General features: G+C 53.1%; 6 protein-coding genes across 6 annotated transcripts; 4 read left to right on the top strand and 2 right to left on the bottom strand.

Annotated features, from left to right (window-relative positions):
• Window positions 1-2,538: 2,538 nt before the first annotated feature.
• Window positions 2,539-3,047, top strand: tim9 (protein transporter TIM9; the record flags this gene model as incomplete). Its single annotated transcript, XM_041683672.1, has 3 exons — window positions 2,539-2,546; window positions 2,612-2,681; window positions 2,859-3,047. The coding sequence occupies 3 exons, from the start codon at window positions 2,539-2,541 to the stop codon at window positions 3,045-3,047; spliced, it is 267 nt and encodes an 88-aa protein (XP_041547910.1).
• Window positions 3,048-4,220: 1,173 nt separating this feature from the next.
• FDH1_4 (bifunctional alcohol dehydrogenase/S-(hydroxymethyl)glutathione dehydrogenase) lies at window positions 4,221-5,625 on the top strand (the record flags this gene model as incomplete). The annotated part of the gene is made up of 6 exons (XM_041683671.1): window positions 4,221-4,241; window positions 4,308-4,322; window positions 4,378-4,492; window positions 4,539-4,674; window positions 4,724-5,361; window positions 5,411-5,625. 6 exons carry the CDS (start codon window positions 4,221-4,223, stop codon window positions 5,623-5,625), a joined length of 1,140 nt encoding a protein of 379 aa, XP_041547909.1.
• A 738-nt stretch (window positions 5,626-6,363) lies between these two features.
• Window positions 6,364-7,476, top strand: AKAW2_71024A (putative 1-aminocyclopropane-1-carboxylate deaminase; the record flags this gene model as incomplete). Its single annotated transcript, XM_041683670.1, has 1 exon — window positions 6,364-7,476. One exon carries the CDS (start codon window positions 6,364-6,366, stop codon window positions 7,474-7,476), a length of 1,113 nt encoding a protein of 370 aa, XP_041547908.1.
• A 167-nt stretch (window positions 7,477-7,643) lies between these two features.
• Window positions 7,644-9,292, bottom strand: INO1 (inositol-3-phosphate synthase INO1; the record flags this gene model as incomplete). The annotated part of the gene is made up of 2 exons (XM_041683669.1): window positions 7,644-8,541; window positions 8,589-9,292. The coding sequence occupies 2 exons, from the start codon at window positions 9,290-9,292 to the stop codon at window positions 7,644-7,646; spliced, it is 1,602 nt and encodes a 533-aa protein (XP_041547907.1).
• Window positions 9,293-13,307: 4,015 nt separating this feature from the next.
• On the top strand, window positions 13,308-15,824 carry AKAW2_71022A (uncharacterized protein; the record flags this gene model as incomplete). Its single annotated transcript, XM_041683668.1, has 3 exons — window positions 13,308-13,419; window positions 13,501-13,641; window positions 13,726-15,824. 3 exons carry the CDS (start codon window positions 13,308-13,310, stop codon window positions 15,822-15,824), a joined length of 2,352 nt encoding a protein of 783 aa, XP_041547906.1.
• Window positions 15,825-16,677: 853 nt separating this feature from the next.
• Window positions 16,678-17,844, bottom strand: AKAW2_71021S (uncharacterized protein; the record flags this gene model as incomplete). Its single annotated transcript, XM_041683667.1, has 2 exons — window positions 16,678-16,695; window positions 16,759-17,844. The coding sequence occupies 2 exons, from the start codon at window positions 17,842-17,844 to the stop codon at window positions 16,678-16,680; spliced, it is 1,104 nt and encodes a 367-aa protein (XP_041547905.1).
• Window positions 17,845-18,301: the final 457 nt, after the last annotated feature.

The raw sequence follows: 18,301 nt of genomic DNA, 5'->3' as shown, positions 1-18,301 counted from the left end.
GGGGAGGTGGAGGATGAATGAAGATGATTGTGGAGGAAAGACAGGAGGGAAATAATGGAAAGGATGGAGCAACCGACGGACAGCCAACCAGCCAAACTGCGTGACAACCGGACGAACAGGCTTGGAGGCGTGGTGCTGTAGGCGGGACCCAAAGGGGAAGACGGAGAGGTAAAAAGAACAAGAAGAGGAATGACCAGTTCAGTCACCAGTTCATCCACCAGTCAGACTATGTATGTATCTCTTCCTAGCAGCACCAGAACGAGGGATCAGAAGTAAAGGAGGGAAGGAAGGAATGAATCCCAGATACGTAGTTAGAATAGAAATAGGATAGATGTGTCAATCAGAAATGGGAACGAGAAGGGGGAGAAATGGGAAATTGAAAACACCCCCCGCCAAGCATGGAGATGGATTGATTTGTTGCTCTCCTGGAATTGAAGTTCTGGCAAGTGGCCCTGCTTGGGACCAGACCCCAGGGTTCCAGGGTTGATGGTTTGACCTCGACCAAACAGGTCCCTTTTTTTTTGTGCCCTTTTTTTCCTTTTCCTTTACTTATTTCTCTTGTTATTTTTTAAAAACCCTTATTACGGAGTATTATCTACTAATTTTGCTTATTTTTAACCGCCATTTCCAATTCTTGTTTTTATTTCTTCTTTTTTTCTTTTGGGACTCGGTTCCTTCTCTGCTTATTATTTTTCCAGTTCCGTCGGTTCTGGCCCTGGTTCTAGTCGACCCTCCGGCACACTAGCATGGGACACTAACTGGACCATTCTTCAATCATTCCGCTACGCTGGTTAGATTGCCCCAGTTCTAGCCAATTGCGTCAAGGCCCCTCTGAGACATGAGGCTATCCGGAGACCACACTCAAATGGACTCGCTCTCCATCCGGATAAGGATTCTCGAATGCAGAATACCCTCTATCTCTCTCCCCTCTTTGCCGACCGGAGATCCCCTCACTGGATGTGTGAATGAGTGAACCTTGTTCCTGTTGACTCACTGTCGCCTCCTCATGGCCGATCAGAAAAACTATAAATTGAGAAGGGGAAAAGATACTCTCCATTCCGCCAAGCTGCTACTACTACGTTTACAACAAGGTATATAGGCTGCCTGCCGACCCATCGGCTGCTCGTGGTTCCAGCTAAAAATATGGTCATGGACCCCCTGATGCAACCCTCACGGCGCTTCCCCTTGAGCAGCGATGCCGCACCATCAGGGTCTTACCGCGGTTCTCCAACCATCAACTGATGTGGCTGTCATCCCAAACGGCCCGAGAGACTGCTGACCCCGCGTCTAGTGGTTTAGTTCGGTCGTGGTGCGAGATTCGCTTGCCCGAACTAGTCCGTCAGCTGCCGATCTCAGGAGTGCAGTTCCAGGTGGCCACTCATCTATCTACAACAGCTTACCCACCAGGCTGTTGGGCTGGATCCCTCGCCAAGTTGATCGTAGGGCCGACTCTTCAGTAGCTCAACTTTGTACATGCCGAATATAGGAACGTCCGATGTGATGGTGGAATGAGGGGAAGCTTATGCCATTGATTGAACCATCACATTCAATCTCAAACATCCAAGACTAAGCTTACTCCATGCACACATAACACAAGGAATGTCCCCTGTTGGAGTGCACGTAAGTCCCAAGACATAGATATACAGCTCTAGCTCAGGCGTGGTGTTGGGGAAATGGGTCAATTTACGTAGGTATAGGAACAACAACCAACCAGAGATACCGCTATATGTTCACGACTATCATTGGAAGACAACATACCCCTATCCGAGTGGCTGGTACCACATATTTTCTTGAGATAGGTGGCTTACTGGTCTGCTGATCTCGGTGGCACATCTTCCACGCAATCACCTACGGGACAGCAATATAGTTTTGTATACTGGGTCCGCTAGAAGTCAGCTAACAACTTGACCAGCTCCGTTCCAACAACCGACCCGTGCAAGCTCTGAGCATGATACACCGCAAAAGCAATGAAATCACCCCGACCACGATCCCACTAAGCTCCGGATTGGAATGTGGAATGGTTCTCCCCAGAACAAAACTTCCTAGATCCTTCGATCGAAGCCGGCTAAGACCTGTCGATTTTCTTAGAAGAATCATCCAACAAGCACCAAAGGTGGCTCCTGCCCGAGTCATTGCGGTGGGAATCGAAAGAAGATCTTTGTCCTTCTGGGTTGCTTCTCGACTTAATGGACCTCCGGTTGTGGACGGCGAACCATGGTTCTGGCGAATGGAAGTCTGGGGCCAGCTGGCCGTTGTGCTTTTTTTAACTTGCCCAAAGAATGGAAACAGCGCCAGCTAGATTGTCCTGCTGTTTGCCGTTTTGGGATTGCCCTCGGTTCCGGCACTGGATGAGTCAGCACATTCACTCGCGGTCCGGCTCCGGTCACCTGATCGGAGTTGAATTGCGCACGTGATCACATCAGAGCCTGCGGTCCGTTGAGCAGCTCCGGAGCTACGGTCGTCATCACGACCCAGGCCTCTTGTTATCAACACTACTACCCTTTTTGATCAACCTAGCTTCAGCCCAATCACATCACAATGGAATCGTAAGCAGCTCACTTTGCCATCCCTTCTATCATAGGTTCCCCCGACGTGTACTAATAAGTCCCAGCCTCAACGCCTCTGAGCAGCGTGAGCTCGCCTCTCGCATGGAGAGACGCCAGATGAAGGAATTCATGACCGTACGTGAGACCTGAAAATAAACAGACATCCTTTCGCGTCGAACTCGGATCCAACCTACACACCGTCTATACCTCCCTGACCCATCCAATTCCTACCTTCGTCCATCATCATCCATATCCATCATCCATCTATATCATCCCTAGCTGGCCTTTTCAATTCTAATCTCATCTCCATAGATGTACTCCAAGCTCGTCCAGCGCTGCTTCGATGACTGCGTCAACGACTTCACCACCAAGTCCCTGATCAACCGCGAAGAGGGCTGTGTCCTGCGTTGTGTCGACAAGTTCATGAAGGGATCGGCTCGCCTGAACGAGCGGTTCCAGGAACAGAACCAGGCCATGATGATGCAGGGACAACAGCGGTAAATGGGAATTTAGCATGGGGTTCGGTTGCTTTGCTTTGCCTTGACTTTGGCGGTTTCTGTATAAAATATTAGAATTTTTGCAATGATGACATCCCCTAATGGCCGGCGATGGGCTCCGCTCGCTCTTGAGGAGCAGGTTTTGGTTGCCGAGATCACAGTATGGAGGTATACTGTTGCTGCCGTGATTGTAATATATGGAATGAAATAGCATTGAGTAAACTGTGCTGTCTAGGATGTTGGCTAGTTGTAGCATGTATCAGGCATATTGGACATTTCTTCAGTCATGAATGTAAAATCAGGATGATGAAAGTCATCGTTTTCGATATCCCCAACTCTTTTCCTTCTCCAACAGACGTGAGGGGATCAATCCCCACGAAAACCTCTACAAGAAGGTCTTAACTACGAGCCTTGATGTAAGTAGTGACTGGAGCTGTGGTGATACAACGAGAATCAAACTTACCCGATCGGGACGCCGACAGTCAGCCGTCGGGTCTCTTGGCGTGCACGGGCCAAGAGAGCCGGAAAACATTACCTAACCGGGTTATGCCTGAGTCATCGCATCGTCTGTCCCAATGGAGTCATTCTGTACGCCAGACGAGTGACTATCGAGTTATCTTTCTCTACTAGAGCGATATCAAAAGAATGGAGCTCCCTTACGTGCCCTTGAATGCATTGAGACTACTTTGGCGGAGATTGACCCTCCATGATAGATAACGTATCCAGTAGCTCCAGTCATGGCCCACTGCAAACCGACAATACCGGGACCGAACCTGCCCGCCACCCTCATACACAATCATGCGGAGGCATGAGGGGATGAATGGTTAGTGTATGCGAGATAAATGATGCAAGACGGAGGAATTGATGGTATCGGGATGTGTACCCGAAACCCGGGCATCTAGAATGTGCCCAGCAAACAGAGCAAAACAGAACAAAAAAGGGAATGCCCCTCACGGCGCCCCTCTTCTACCCCCCTCGTGCTCCCCTCATCGGCCAACTCCACCGTCTTTGCCGACCCGACCACTCTGCTGCCAATTTATTGCTGGCTCAACCTCGAGCTTCATTCTTCCTCTTCTTTCATCCTTCCTTCCCTTTTCTCATCCTTTTTTATTCCCTTGATTCCCTCTTCCGGTTCCTTCCGGTTCAGTGATTGCCACCATCTTTGCCTAGATTCATCATGGCCAGCACTGTCGGACAGGTGAGTTTGTTTGTTCCAGCTCTAGCAACGACCAGCATTGACGTGTGTTTTGGCTAACTCTTCTAGACCATCACCTGCAAGGTAAGAAGCACTCGAACAGTCACCTCCACGATACAGTATGCCAACCAGTTTGTAGGCTGCCGTCGCCTGGGGCGCCGGAGAGCCTCTCTCCGTTGAGGACGTCGAAGTTGCTCCTCCCAAGGCCCACGAGGTCCGCATCCAGGTCCTTCACACTGGTGTCTGCCACACAGGTTGGTGATTTGAAACAGCGGGATTGAGCAAGGCTGACCGAGCCAGATGCCTACACTCTCTCCGGAAAGGACCCCGAAGGTGCTTTCCCCGTTGTTCTGGGTCACGAGGGTGCCGGTATCGTCGAGTCCGTCGGCGAGGGCGTTACCTCCGTGAAGCCCGGTGACTATGTCGTTGCTCTCTAGTAAGCAACTTCTTATGCAGCCGCAGACTGCGATTGCTAATGTTTGTAGCACCCCCGAGTGCCGTGAGTGCAAGTTCTGCAAGTCCGGCAAGACCAACCTCTGTGGTAAGATTCGTGCCACCCAGGGCAAGGGTGTGATGCCCGACGGCACCTCTCGCTTCAAGGCCCGCGGCAAGGACCTGCTGCACTTCATGGGTACCTCCACTTTCTCCCAGTACACCGTCGTGGCCGACATCTCCGTTGTCGCCGTGACCCCCAAGATCCCCACGGACCGTTCCTGCCTGCTTGGCTGTGGTATCACCACCGGTTACGGTGCGGCCGTCGTCACCGCCAAGGTGGAGGAGGGCTCCAACATTGCCGTCTTCGGTGCCGGCTGTGTCGGTCTCTCGGTCATCCAGGGTGCGGTCAAGAACAAGGCTGGCCGCATCATCGTGGTCGATGTCAACGACGGCAAGGAGGCGTGGGCCCGCAAGTTCGGCGCCACGGACTTTGTCAACCCCACCAAGCTGGGTGGCAAGACCATCCAGGAGCAGCTGATTGAGATGACGGACGGCGGTTGCGACTACACTTTCGACTGCACTGGTAACGTCGGTGTGATGCGGGCTGCCCTGGAGGCGTGCCACAAGGGATGGGGTGAGAGTATCATCATCGGTGTTGCTGCTGCTGGCCAGGAGATTTCCACTCGCCGTGAGTTTTTCCAGTGTCTAAAATCTGGCATTATGCTAACTGATTGCAGCATTCCAACTGGTCACTGGCCGTGTGTGGAAGGGATGCGCCTTTGGTGGTATCAAGGGCCGCACGCAGCTTCCGGGATTGGTTGACGACTACCTGAACGGCCAGCTGAAGGTGGACGAATTCATTACGCACCGCGAGAAGCTGTCTGAGATCAACAAGGCGTTTGAGCAGATGAAGGCGGGCGACTGCGTTCGCTGCGTTGTTGACCTGTCATGACCTGTTAAACCTGTCATAACCTGTCATAATGTACACTGATGATAATCAATGAAAAAATTACGAGTTAGCTAGAAGTGTCTAAGTATACGTAGCAGTCTCGAAGGTCTATATATAGGCAGTAGTCTCCAAGGTCCTCAGCTCGAAATAGTAGGACCTTGTGGTTTACCCTACACAACATTGTCTGCAGCAAGTTTACCACTGCAAGTACGGAGTACACGGGAAGACGAACACGCCTGATCATAACCCCTCACCTCACTACTAGCCACCTACTTATTCTTAAATACAATACACTATATACTATAACAGCTCCACAACAGATACCCCCTATCTAATCAGTAAGTACCACTATCACTATCATATCACGATATCGGAGGACCATCCGCTAGTCAGACACACACCAAGATAAACTTATCGGCGCCCCGATAATCACCTCATCCAAGCAAAAAACAGTAGTAAATCATACTAACCTATACTGCAATCCGGGCAACCTCCGAGCAAAGAGACGCTTAAACTCGGTAATTAATGTCCATCAGAAGAGGGGTAAATGAGTAGATCGGCTCCGGGATCGGATTGCTCCTTATATCTAGTACTATCTGCTACTATCTGCAGTAGTAAGTACCGTGTATATATACTTCCGTCACTACCACCACTACCATCTACTCACTCACCACACATCTCACTCAAACTCAGTACTACTTACCATTGTTACTACATACAGTACATCTACTCCTAATCAAAATGACCATCCAAACCCAAACCACTCCAACCAAAGACCCCCTCACCCTCCCACCCCCCTTCAGCACCATCCCCCGCCACCAACTAACCTTCGGCCCATCCCCGATCCACGCCCTCCCACTAATCACCTCGGCCCTATCCCCTCCACCATCCACCCCCAGCACAACCATCTACGCCAAACGCGACGACCTCTCCTCCCCACTCGCCTCAGGGGGCGGAAACAAGACCCGCAAACTGGAATACCTGATCCCAGACGCCCTTCGCCAAAACAGCACAACGCTCATCTCGATCGGGGGAATCCAATCGAACCACACCCGCCAAGTGGCCGCGGCCGCCACAGTGACAGGGCTAAAATGCCGAGTAATCCAAGAAGACTGGGTACCCTGGAATGATCCCCACTATTCAAAGGTGGGCAACATCCAGCTGTCGCGACTCATGGGCGCAGACGTACGGCTTGACCCATCTGGATTCGGGATCGAGCATAAATCCACGCTGAAGAAGCTGGAAGAGGAGTGTATCGCGAACGGGGAGAAGCCGTATTACATCCCTGCGGGCGCGTCGGATCACCCGTTGGGCGGACTGGGGTTCGCGCGGTGGGCGTTTGAGGTGCGGGCGCAGGAGAAGGAGATGGGCGTGGAGTTTGGGACGGTGGTGGTTTGTGCGGTGACGGGGAGTACGATGGCGGGGATGGTGGCGGGGTTTAAGTTGTTGGAGAAGTTGGATCGGGAGAGTGGGAGTGGGAGGGGGAGGACGAGGGTGGTGGGGATTGATGCGAGTGCGAAGCCGAAGGAGACGAGGGAGCAGGTGTTGAGGATTGCGAAGGAGACGGCGGAGAGGATTGGATTGGGGAGGGACGGGGTGACGGAGGAGGATGTTGAGTTGTGGGAGGAGTGGCATGGGGGTGTTTATGGCGTGCCGGATAAGAGGACGTGGGAGGCGATTGAGTTTGCGGCGAAGACGGAGGCGTTTATTACGGATCCAGTGTATGAGGGGAAGAGTTTTGCGGGGATGATGGATTTGGTGAAGAGAGGGGAGATTCAGGGCAATATCCTGTTTGCGCATTTGGGTGGGCAGTTGGCGTTGAATGCCTATTCGGATTTGGGGAAGACGCAGTAGATACTCTTACGGGGTGAGATATACGAGTGACAGTGTCATACAATGATAGTGTGAGAAGGATAGTATGAATGGTACTTATTGATATTCAAAGAGTGACTGTAGTTGGCTAACAATGGTAAAGGTGGTCAACGCCTAGCACAACGACTAAGCACGTACGAGGTGGCTGTCTAGAACAGCTTGTGCTCCAGAGTCATCTCCGATTCAGGCTGCAGTCCAACACACGCCCGGAAGATGTTGGTCAGGGCACTGCGCTGCTTGGTGAGCGAGTTGACCACCGGAGTGCCCGGAGGAGTCAGAGGAGCCTTGAGCATGTAGCTCAGCACGCTGAGCACGCTGTGGAAGCCCTTGTACTCGGCCGCCTCGTCCGCCTTCCAGCTGATGCGAGTCATCATCTCGGCAATCAGCACCAGGTCAATGATTAAGGGCGACGCCAGCAGCGAGTCCTCGCAGATGTTGAACAGACTGATGGTCTGGTGGCCACCCATGAAGATCTCCGCGTAGTACTCGTCGAGCGCGCGCTTGTTGTCGCCCACCGCAGGCATGTACTTGATCACCACGGTGTGGTCGGGGTGCTCGTCCTTGGCGTAGAGGATCTGGTTGGCCGCGACCATGTCGTCCACCACGTTGGACTTGGAGATCTCCTTGGACCGGAACTGCTTCTGGGAGCTCAAGTTCTTGCCGTCGTTGTTACCCAAGTGGTTGTAGCTGGCAATCGAGGTGAGCTTGATACCGGCGTTGATCAAAAAGTCAACCAGAGCCGACTTCATCTTGGTCTGGCCCGACTTGAAGTCGTCTCCGCCAATGAAGGCCTTGTGCTGCTCAGCCAACTGGATCGCACCAGGGACGAAGGTGTTCTGGGGAGAGCCGTTGATGAAGGGAACCTTGTCCAGGATACAGGCCACCGCAAAGACAGTGGACGGGGACACTTCCAAGTGGCTGGTCTTGATAGCGTTGAGCAGGTTGTCGGCCGTGTCATTGACGCCAGGCAGGATGTCGGTGTAACGCTCGGTGTTGGCAGTCCACATCACGATGACCTTGTCGAGGCCGTTCTGCGCCTTGAAGTCGCTGTTTCGGTTAGTGAGGAAGCAACAATTACACCACAGCAAACTCACCGAATGTCCTGCTGGATCTTCTCAACGTGAGCCCAGCATGCCTTGGAGCCCTCGAGCACATTGTCGGCCCGGTCCTCCTGGTTGGCAGCGATAAAGTCCGGGTAGTAGATACTCGGCAGGGGCTTCATCTCGGCCATCTCCTTACGAACCTGCTGCTTGAGGGTAGGCTCCAGAACCTGAGCACGGTCCATGGAATCGGCAAGGTTCATGCTGCTAATGTCCCAGCCACCAATCGCGAGATCATTGGGGTGGACCATGGGCAGCATGTCGTGGAAAGGAATGTTGATCTCCTCACCAGTCTTGGCGTCAGTACCGAGCTTGATGGTGGAACCCATGACCACAGAGCCGTAGTAGTTGGAGGCGCGCATGCCCTCGCGGGTCTCCCATTCGAGACCGCGGCGGTTGGCAAGAAGACCTGCGGTCACGGTGGAACCATTGTTACCACCCCAGCCGACCATCATGACACCCACCTTGCCCACCTTGCGGTCGACCTTGAAGTGGTAGTTGGTGGCCTTGGGAGTGGCAACGAGCTTGTTGTCGGCAGTGCGGGTGATATCAGTGGTGTGGTAAGCATACTGGCTTCTGATTTCATTGTCGGTGTACACGACGTTGGGCGAGTTGACGGTAAACAAAGGAGCGTTGGCACGAGCGGACCCGTTCACGGCGCCATTGGCAGCAACATCCGAGCTAGCGTGGGGAGCCATTGTTCACAGTTGACGATTGGCGTGCGAGACAGATAATACGAGTGTTCAGACTGCGAGTTGTTTACTGGACGTATAATGCGTAGTCCGGTGCCCCACCACGGTTGGATGAGCGCCGGCCGTTGAACGGGTGGTGCCGCCTGAAGAAAAGTAAACAGATTAGCCATGAGAGGTCTCTGGAAGGTGGCTTTCTTGAGGGAAGGTCCAATTGCTGTTCTTGGAGCATTGGGGGTATTGGGATAGGGGCAGCCATCACCGGGAGACGGCGGAGAATGGTGGGGAACTTACGAGTTAAGAAGTGTGGCGAAAATTTTGACGGTTTTTATCAGACCACGCCTCAGAGAGTGTGATCGAAGGTTGAATTGAACGACTTGAAGACGATTGCTAACGAACTGAAGGTTTTGATGGGTGGTAGAAGGAGGAAGGGTCGAGGGAAGCGAGGAGGGAACGGTACTTATACGGCGGGTCACGTTGCTGACCGTATCCGGATCCAAACTGCTCCGCACCCCCAACCAGCTCAACAGTGCACTAGTCCGCCTTCCTGGCAAATGACAGGCTTCAGGGATTGTCTAGCGAGATGTTGACTTCCGAGTGCCGGCGTAAAAGCGTAAAAGGTCAACCACGTCCAGCGCATCCCACAAATGACAATTGCGGTGAGCAGATCGTGTCCATGTCTTCCGGGTACTCATGAGTTTGACTGGTGAATGAGAGGCTAGAAATTGCGACAGAGTGAATGTGGCTTACGCTCTGTGACTTTTCAATACATTGAATCTATTCCTTCCGGCTCAAAATGGCCATTCCGCCATACAAATCTGCTATAATCTGGCAGCATCTCGATAAACCCCCGCTCTGCCGTTCGCGGCATTGACCTGCCGCTAGCCCATGAACGGCGAGATAGGATTGTGGGTGCCAGTAATTCCCAAGAGAGAGCAACAGCGGTGTCCCATCTTTGGGACAGAGACAGACTTGAACTCAGGACAGGCAATGGACTCCCCAGGCTGGGGACGGAATGTGGCCTGGGCTCCATCCATCATCGATAGTGGGTCGTTTAGGCAGTGGGAGTCGCGGGGCTCCGCCCGCGAATCGCGATAATGGCAGTTCATTGCCGACGCTGACACCAGACTAGAGCTGAGATTGATGCGAGTTCATAATACAGAATGTAAGCCAGAAATTTGCTTCATGGATAAAGAGTAGTCAAGAAGAAAAAAAGAAATTGACCGATACAAGTTGGAATCGCTGCTGGCACGAAGCTCGACAAGAAGCTCTCGTGGTGTGCGGGCAGGGGAGCAGCGGAGAGCTCGGCAGACGAGCCGTGGTAGAATCACGACCCCTGGACTATCCATCGGTAATGCGTGCATAACGGCCCAACAGGATTGCTGCCTGGATTGTGAAAGGGGGACTAGCTAATAGCTATACGTGCTTGTCTCCACCATGCGCTGTGTGTGTGGTGTTCCAATGACTGTGTGTAATCTTAGTACTAAGTAGGGTTCAAGCTAAGCACACCAATCATGATGCTCTCCTGCACCGCTGCCGTTTACACAATCATGTGATAGCGCCCGCTGCAAGGTCCTCAGGCAACACGGCACCCAGAGGATAGGAACGCAGCCTCAGGCTGTCCATCGGCCGTGGGATTGGCGGAGGGCGGGAAACATTCGGGCAGAGACTCGGCTAGACCTTCGGCAAGCAAAACTAACCGATTCAAACGCCATGGGCTGACGACGAGCGACTGCGACTCAGTGTCAAACAGTGAGAGATCCGCTTGACGCGCAGATTATATAGTCAGACCACGTTAGATCCATCATCCAGGAGCGGTTCCATTGAAAAGTTTTGCGTTTAGAATATAGTGTTGTATACGGAGTAGAGCTTGCGTGGAGCATTGCACCAGTACTCCGTACACACAACGGAGTACACAGTCCTACTACTAGAGGGATATTGTCCGCCAATCGGACTCAAAACAGCGGCCGTGCATATCCCGTAGGCAGGTACCCATGGGCTGTCGTCAGCCAGATCATGAGATCGATCCTCGTCTACGCACAAAGCATGCCATCATGGTTCACAATGCTTAGGCATCCTACTCAATCTTGAGAGCACTGCGCGTCGCCGACTGCCGGGTACTATTGGGGCCGAACCATGGTACGGAGGTCACCGGTTCCTGGACTCTACACCAGCTAAGAATCAGCTGGAAGGTTTCGATCTGCATCACCCGGACACTGGTCCACCAAGGTGGGTGAGGGCAGTCGAGGGGTTACGACTGTTCTCGAAATTCGGACAGTTTCTAAACATATATCTGCCAGCTGTGACAGGCCATCGGTTTCCCAGATCGTCGGGTCCAACCAAGGAATGACAGCGTATATACACTCTGCTAAAACCAGGCCCCTTGCTTCCTGCTTAAGCTTCCGGAATATACTTTGGAGTTGGAGATGGGGTAGATGCAAAACACATCTGCTTGCGGGGTTACGGGTTGGGGTGATTGTCCATCCTCATCTTGAACGTTAAGATTGGGATAAGAGCATGAGATGTCACTTCTGGAGGCCTGTGCTGGGTCGCTTCGAAGGTAAAGGAATATTGATGATGCTAGAAACGGAAGAAGAGGCACAGCACTCCATATAGGGGGAAGTAATAGGGGAAGATTATTGGTGTAGACCTCCAACCGATAGACGAGGCTCGTGCGTTCCAATTTGGAGGCCTGCAAGTCCAGTCACAGACGGATACACCTTCGTCCTGAGGGTGACAGACGGACGACGACACGATGAAAAACATATTGGGCTAGACTAGTTGCCATTCCACTTGCCAAGTTAGACTGGGGGAGGACGGGAGAATCGTTGTTAGTCACGGGGGGGCGGGTTGCCCCTGAAGGATGATCTGCGGTGGATGATGGTTCAGGGGCTAAAATGCCTGGGAGGCAACACTATCGTCTGGAAGGTCAAGAAATCGGCCATTGTTGCAAACTGATTGGGGTGGTGGGAAAGGGGTAGATAAAAATAAATTATAGAGTCAAACCGATATTGAGTGTGAACACGAAAATTAAGAGGCTTGACCGGGAGGTTCGGAGCGAAAGTAGGGTAGAAAGTAGAGTAGAATAGAGTATGGGATGCGACCGGAGTAACTCTCGGTCAGTGAGTGTACACACCGTAGATGGCCTATCCATAGGAATCACCCGTCGATAGTCATGGAATAATTATCCTGAAGACACATATTCGGAAAGCAAATCAGCCTCACTACAGGTTTCTTCTGTGAGTAAGAATTCATGCCAATCGCTGACTTGACACCAAAGAAGAATGTGTTCCGACCCGCGGCGAGCTGCAGCCAGAGCCCTTCTAGTCTAGTCTAGTCTACTTAGTAGTTGTTTGTCAAGGAGAGAGACATGAAGTGGTGCTAAAGCAACAACGCGTGTTGGCTGGATGGCCCCAGGGCCAATCAGGGGGAAACATTGCTGGAAGGGTTCGTGGATCGCCCCAAACTTCCAACTTTCTCACTGCGAACACACGAGGAAGTTCTCTAGAGTCCCACCCAACTAGAATCGGTCTTTTCTGCATCCCAGACGGGCTAACTATCCACCCACTGGACACACACTACACTGGCAACCAAGCTAGTCTAGTCTAGTTGTTTAGTGTTTCTTTTCCCCCCAGCCAAGAGTTTACTACTACTATTAGTATTAGTATTTTGGATGGGCCCTTCCCACTCCCCCCCCAGTCAACAATGGTTGGTGCTTGTGCTTTCTCCCTTCACTCTTTTCAGATCCCGACATCCATGCGTCTCTAACCCAACTCCTTCTGGCTCCATCCAGATCGTCCTGTCGCGTCGTGTCGTGCCCTTGACATCTGGGGATGAAATTGTTCCCCTCATGCGAGGAGTCCTGCACTGCATAGATTCACACGACCCTTAAAGCACGCGCCCGGTGTGGCCTGGACAAACCACTTTCCCACCCCCTCACACACCCCCCTCCACTCGCTCATTCCAATGAGCCAGTGACTGGTGGATATCTTATCGCTATTGTAGACTGTCGCCGTTGCCCAGCATGGCATCCATCATGGAGGGGGGCCTACTGCCCATGATTAAATGCTCCAATTGTGGAATGAGCGTGGAAATCTCCTCCATGGGCGATCATGTGTGCGTTAAACCAATGCCAGGTAACTATTCTCCCCAATCTTTCTCAGCTTCAACTATGCTGTCCACGGTTGGAATGCAATGTGTTGACCAGTCCCTTGCAGCGACTCCTTCCCCCTCTCAATCCCCTCCGCCGCCCCCGCCCAAATCAGACAATGTGTTACCCTCCAGAACTCCCAGCGATGCCTGGGCCTCCAAGTCTGGGAGGTCCGGCCCCCCGCCTCGCATTGACCCTGCAATGGCCAGTATGTTTATTTGGATACCACGCGAGCCTGCGCCATCCATATATTAGAGTTATGCGTCTCATGCAGTTAACACCGGCCTTCCAGATCGTCCCTTCTTGAACCCCGCAAGCCCGATTGCCAACCACGACCCGTTGGTCCCCTCCCCTCTTTCCACGTCTTCAGGTCAGCGATCGCCGTTCAGAGCGCTCCAGCGCAGCCAGACCTCTCCATTGCCCGACGAACCGCAATCGCCGGATTCGATTAACCTGGAAACCGCGTTTGCGACGTTCCCCTTACCCCGTTCCATGTCGGACAGACGCCCGGGTGGTATGTCGAACGTAAAGGATCCCAGATCAGCACCACCAATGCCATCAGCTCGATTAGCGCCTGCATTGGACGGAAATGCACTGGATGACGATATGCCTCCGCCACCGCTCCCGAAAGATGACGCTCCGGCAACGGCCATGGGCGTTGGGCATAGACATGGCGCTTCGATAGACAGCAAAAGCAGCTACCGGACATCGCTGGCAAGCACACGATATGGAGACAATAGGAATTCCAAGCGGTCGACTGCCATGTCGAGCCGCCGCCCTTCGTTCGGAAGCGTCGCGCGCGACCCGTACAAGTTCGTGGATGATGCTCCCCCGGTGCCGTCTGCTGCACCGCAACAACTTCTGCGCCCCTCCCGGATTTCGGACACCTCAGTGGCCGGAGTCGCGGACAAGCGTGAAGGCAGGGGTGAAATATACAGTGGCTTCGATTTTGGGGTGTCGGAACGGCCGACGAGCGCCAAGGCTGAGATTGACCATGTCAATGCGAGCGCACTCCGAGTCTCCTCGCATACCAACAGCAACTCCGATCGTCTGAGCAGCAACCGCGGCTCAGCAGAGTTGTTCTTCCAAAGCCCGTCCCAGAGTTCCTATGGACCCCCGCTGGACTTTGAGCTACCCAACGAGCCGCTGGCTTCGCCTGCCACCCCGGCCAACGGGGAGTACAAGGCCTTCAAGCCACAGAGCTCTGAATTTCTCCAACCAGCAGACGCTGAATCTGGTCGCACCAACGAGCGGGATAGCAACCAGAGGAAGGATTCTGATTCAACCAGTGAGGGAAACAACTCCGTCTCCAACTTCGCACGAGCATTGGGACTAGAGGTCGACCACACCGCGAATGATTCAATCACCTCGTCGGATTCCTCGCCGTCCGACACCACCAGGAGTGGAACGTCTCTATCTAGTCTGCCATCGGAAGCCAGCATGTCCCGACAGAAACCCTCAGACCAGGGTCGTCTGGGCCCTGTTGTGGAGGAAGAGAAGAAGTCTCAGCAGCCTGTGCTGGACGAACCGGTCCTCGAAAGTCCGACGGAGCTCGAGCCCCCTCGCATTCCAGAGGCCTTATTCAGCCCGGACTCGCCAACTGACCCTGCCATTAGTCAGGGTAGCCTGTCGCTTGTTGCTGAAAAGAAACCCCGACGTCCTGAGGAGGAGAGCCCACCACGGCAAGAGGTGGTGCGTTCTGCGACGGCACCGCAGCCCCGACCCTCACCTCGGCCCAAGGGCCCGTGCCGTGGTTGTGGTGAAATGATTATGGGCAAGTCCGTGTCATCGGCCGATGGCCGTCTGACGGGTCGATACCACCGCGCCTGTTTCGTGTGCTTCCAGTGCCGGACGCCGTTCCAGACGGCCGACTTTTACGTCCTGGAGGACCGTCCCTATTGTGCCCAGCACTATCACGAACGCAACGGCTCCCTTTGCCAAACCTGCCATACTGGCATTGAGGGTCAGTATCTTGAGACTGTTGAACGCCGTGGCCGTGGGCCCGCAGATCGTCAGAAGTTCCACCCAGACTGCCTGAAATGCCGCACCTGCCAGATTCCCCTGAAGGGAGATTACTTTGAATGGTATGGCCAGGTTTACTGCGAACGTGACGCCCGACGGGCGGCAGCTGCTACGCCACCACCCCCTCGTCCTCGCCGTCCAACCATGCCCTCGTCTCCGTTAGCCCCGTCCGGCCGTGGATACCCCCCACCGCCCCCAGGGTACATGGGCCCTCCCGGCCCTGGTCCTAACGGCTTTGGACCGCCTCGTGGACGGGGTCGTGGTCTGCGACCCCCCGGCCCAGTCGATGGGCCGTACGCAGCGGCGGGACCTCTTCCTCCCGCGCGACGCTTCCCGGAGCGCCGGACTACCAGGTTGATGATGATATGATATCCTTAATGGCTGTTCTGATGGGCGTTATGCTGCGGACAGCTATATTTTCCGTTTTTCTTTTGCCAGTATTTTCCAAGTTCTTGGGCACAATTTTTTGCCCTCCACATTTCCTTGCCATGACCTAGACCTTTCGCCATATACCCTTCTTTTGCATCTCCAGAAATTGGTTCCTCATCGTTAATTTCTTTCTCCCCTGGCTGGCGAGGTTTGAACTGGGGTCGCTTCTCTTCTTGTCTGTTGGTGGTCACCAACAATTCACGATTACACTGCATAATGTCTGGTGTCATCTTGGTGTTTCCAAGCTGGTTATTCTACTTGGTTGGGTGGCTGGATATCCTCTTGACGGCATGTTAGAGCGTTAATGTATGAATTGATTAATTTCACATTAGCAACATTATTGTGCAGTATGTAAAGGTCACTGTAGATTCTCCAAACTAAAAGATTTGTGTGATGTACTGCCTGAGGCTGCCGGATAGACCACCTGACCGGGAAATATATCTGTGCCGCAGACTCGAGTATTTCCACGATTACCACATTCAGTCCCCTTCCATCGAAGTGTCCATAACTCCGACTGTGGATTTCGCCTTGTGTCATCCATTCCTCAAGTCTCATGCGCTCAGTCGGATGGAAATGGCTTGCATGGATATTCGGTAAGACCATAATGCTTGCATATCCCTTATTCGGTACTTTACTGGCGGGGTTGGGTTGACTACCAGCTCTGGTGTTTGTGTCCACTGAACCAATTGAGCCGAATCTGGGGTAGCACATAACGAGGCTCCTTCGCTTGACGACAAACGTACTCAATCTGGTCCGGAATGAGCTTCGACAAAGACGATTCAATTCTGCTGATTCAGCCGGCTCGCAAGAGCTGCGAAGATAATTATTACAGAGCCTCAGTGGACAACAACAGACGATAAAAGAGTTGACTTACCGTTCTGAAAATATGCATCTTCTTCGTGGCCAATGCACCTGGCCGTCCTTGCTTCGTGTTCTCTTCCGTCTGCTGCCCGCTGCAAATAGTACGATTGATACTAGGTGAACTGGTGGGGATGTTGTCTGATATCTTTGGTCCTGTCTTCTTCGGAGGAAGGTTCAGCGGAAAATGCGGCATTTCCATAACGAGTGGGATATCAGGGGATTGCTCTCCGCCCTCCTGGACCTCCATAGCTATGGGGTTGGGATGTCCCGCATACCCAGGAGTTGCTGGTCCTGTGAGTGGCACTGCAGTTCGGGCGATGTACTGGCTTTCCGGAGACTGGGTTTGGGGCACTCGGCTTGGACGGCGTTCTCTAGCGGCGCTCTCGATCTGCCTCAACTTTGTGTGTGTAAAGGTCTCTCTGTTCATCATGGCTGTCGAGCGGGCCATGTGATATGCACCCAGGGTTTGATTGATGTCCGCTGCAAGGGCCTTGTATAGGCGCATTATGTCTTGAGCCTTTGTTTCGGCCTGCACGGCCGATATCCACCGGATTTGGTGGTGATTCCGAAGGCCAGGATCACGCTCGAAAGCTTCGTGTATCTGACCTCGTGTCGATATCATCTCCTTGAGGGCCTTGCTCATATACTCATATAATGTCTCGGCCATGTCTCTGCACTCGAGAGCGTATACTTGTGATTTGATCATGGGCATACCGGCAGTCTTCGCCTTCAGCACGGAGTCGATAGTCTGCCATGACTTGACTGTTTTGTCTTGGAGATGGTTGACCTGGATGATGGCATCTTCGACCAATCCTAGTGTGGGATTCTGATGTGAGCCAGCGCGCGTTGTTCCTAGCGTTGGGATAGCGGTGGGGACATGCACGCCGCCGCGCGGGGTTTCTGGCACTTGCTGTTCAGGCACTTCCCTTTGCGGCTGTTTTCCCTTGGAAATGTCACTTTGGGATCCGTCTTGGTGGTCTTCATGACGAGCAACTTTCTTGTGATGCTTTCCTTTCCACAAAGTCAGGATTGACCGTCGTCTCTGGGTTTCTCCTTCCCTTTCTTGCCGGGATGCTGCCAGGGCTTCTATCCCGTTCATCTCGGTGTGCTGTTCCAGCTCAGACTGGAGAGAATCTTCTTCCGAGGCGGTGTCTGTGCGTGCTTTAGCTTTGTGGTGGCCTTCCGTATCGACTTTTGTACTGGTGGAAACATCGGATGATCAGCAAGTGGATGGAGCATTAGCTGGAGAAGGAAGATCGGTGGCACCGATCGAGCAACGAATAAGTTGAAGAAGGCGATGACGTTGGGAGTCTGTGGCTTGTCCAGGCTGCCATCTCAAGCTGGGTGTACCTCGAAAGAACAACCTGAACCATGGTCAATGGGAAGGGAGTTCCTGTTTGATGGATCAGTTCATTGCTGCTACGTCAATGTTCGTCATTCCCCAGCTCTAAAAAGGTTGTCCGTGCGGGCAGCTTCACAAGCTTGTCTGGAACTATAATGCGGACCAACCACAACGCATGACTCGTGTTACTACTGTACCAAGCTCACCGGTAACA

Source organism: Aspergillus luchuensis, chromosome 7, assembly GCF_016861625.1.
Source record: "Aspergillus luchuensis IFO 4308 DNA, chromosome 7, nearly complete sequence".
Classification (NCBI taxonomy): domain Eukaryota; kingdom Fungi; phylum Ascomycota; class Eurotiomycetes; order Eurotiales; family Aspergillaceae; genus Aspergillus; species Aspergillus luchuensis.
Note: the sequence above shows the minus strand (reverse complement) of the source record. Positions and strands in the feature narration are given on the sequence as shown.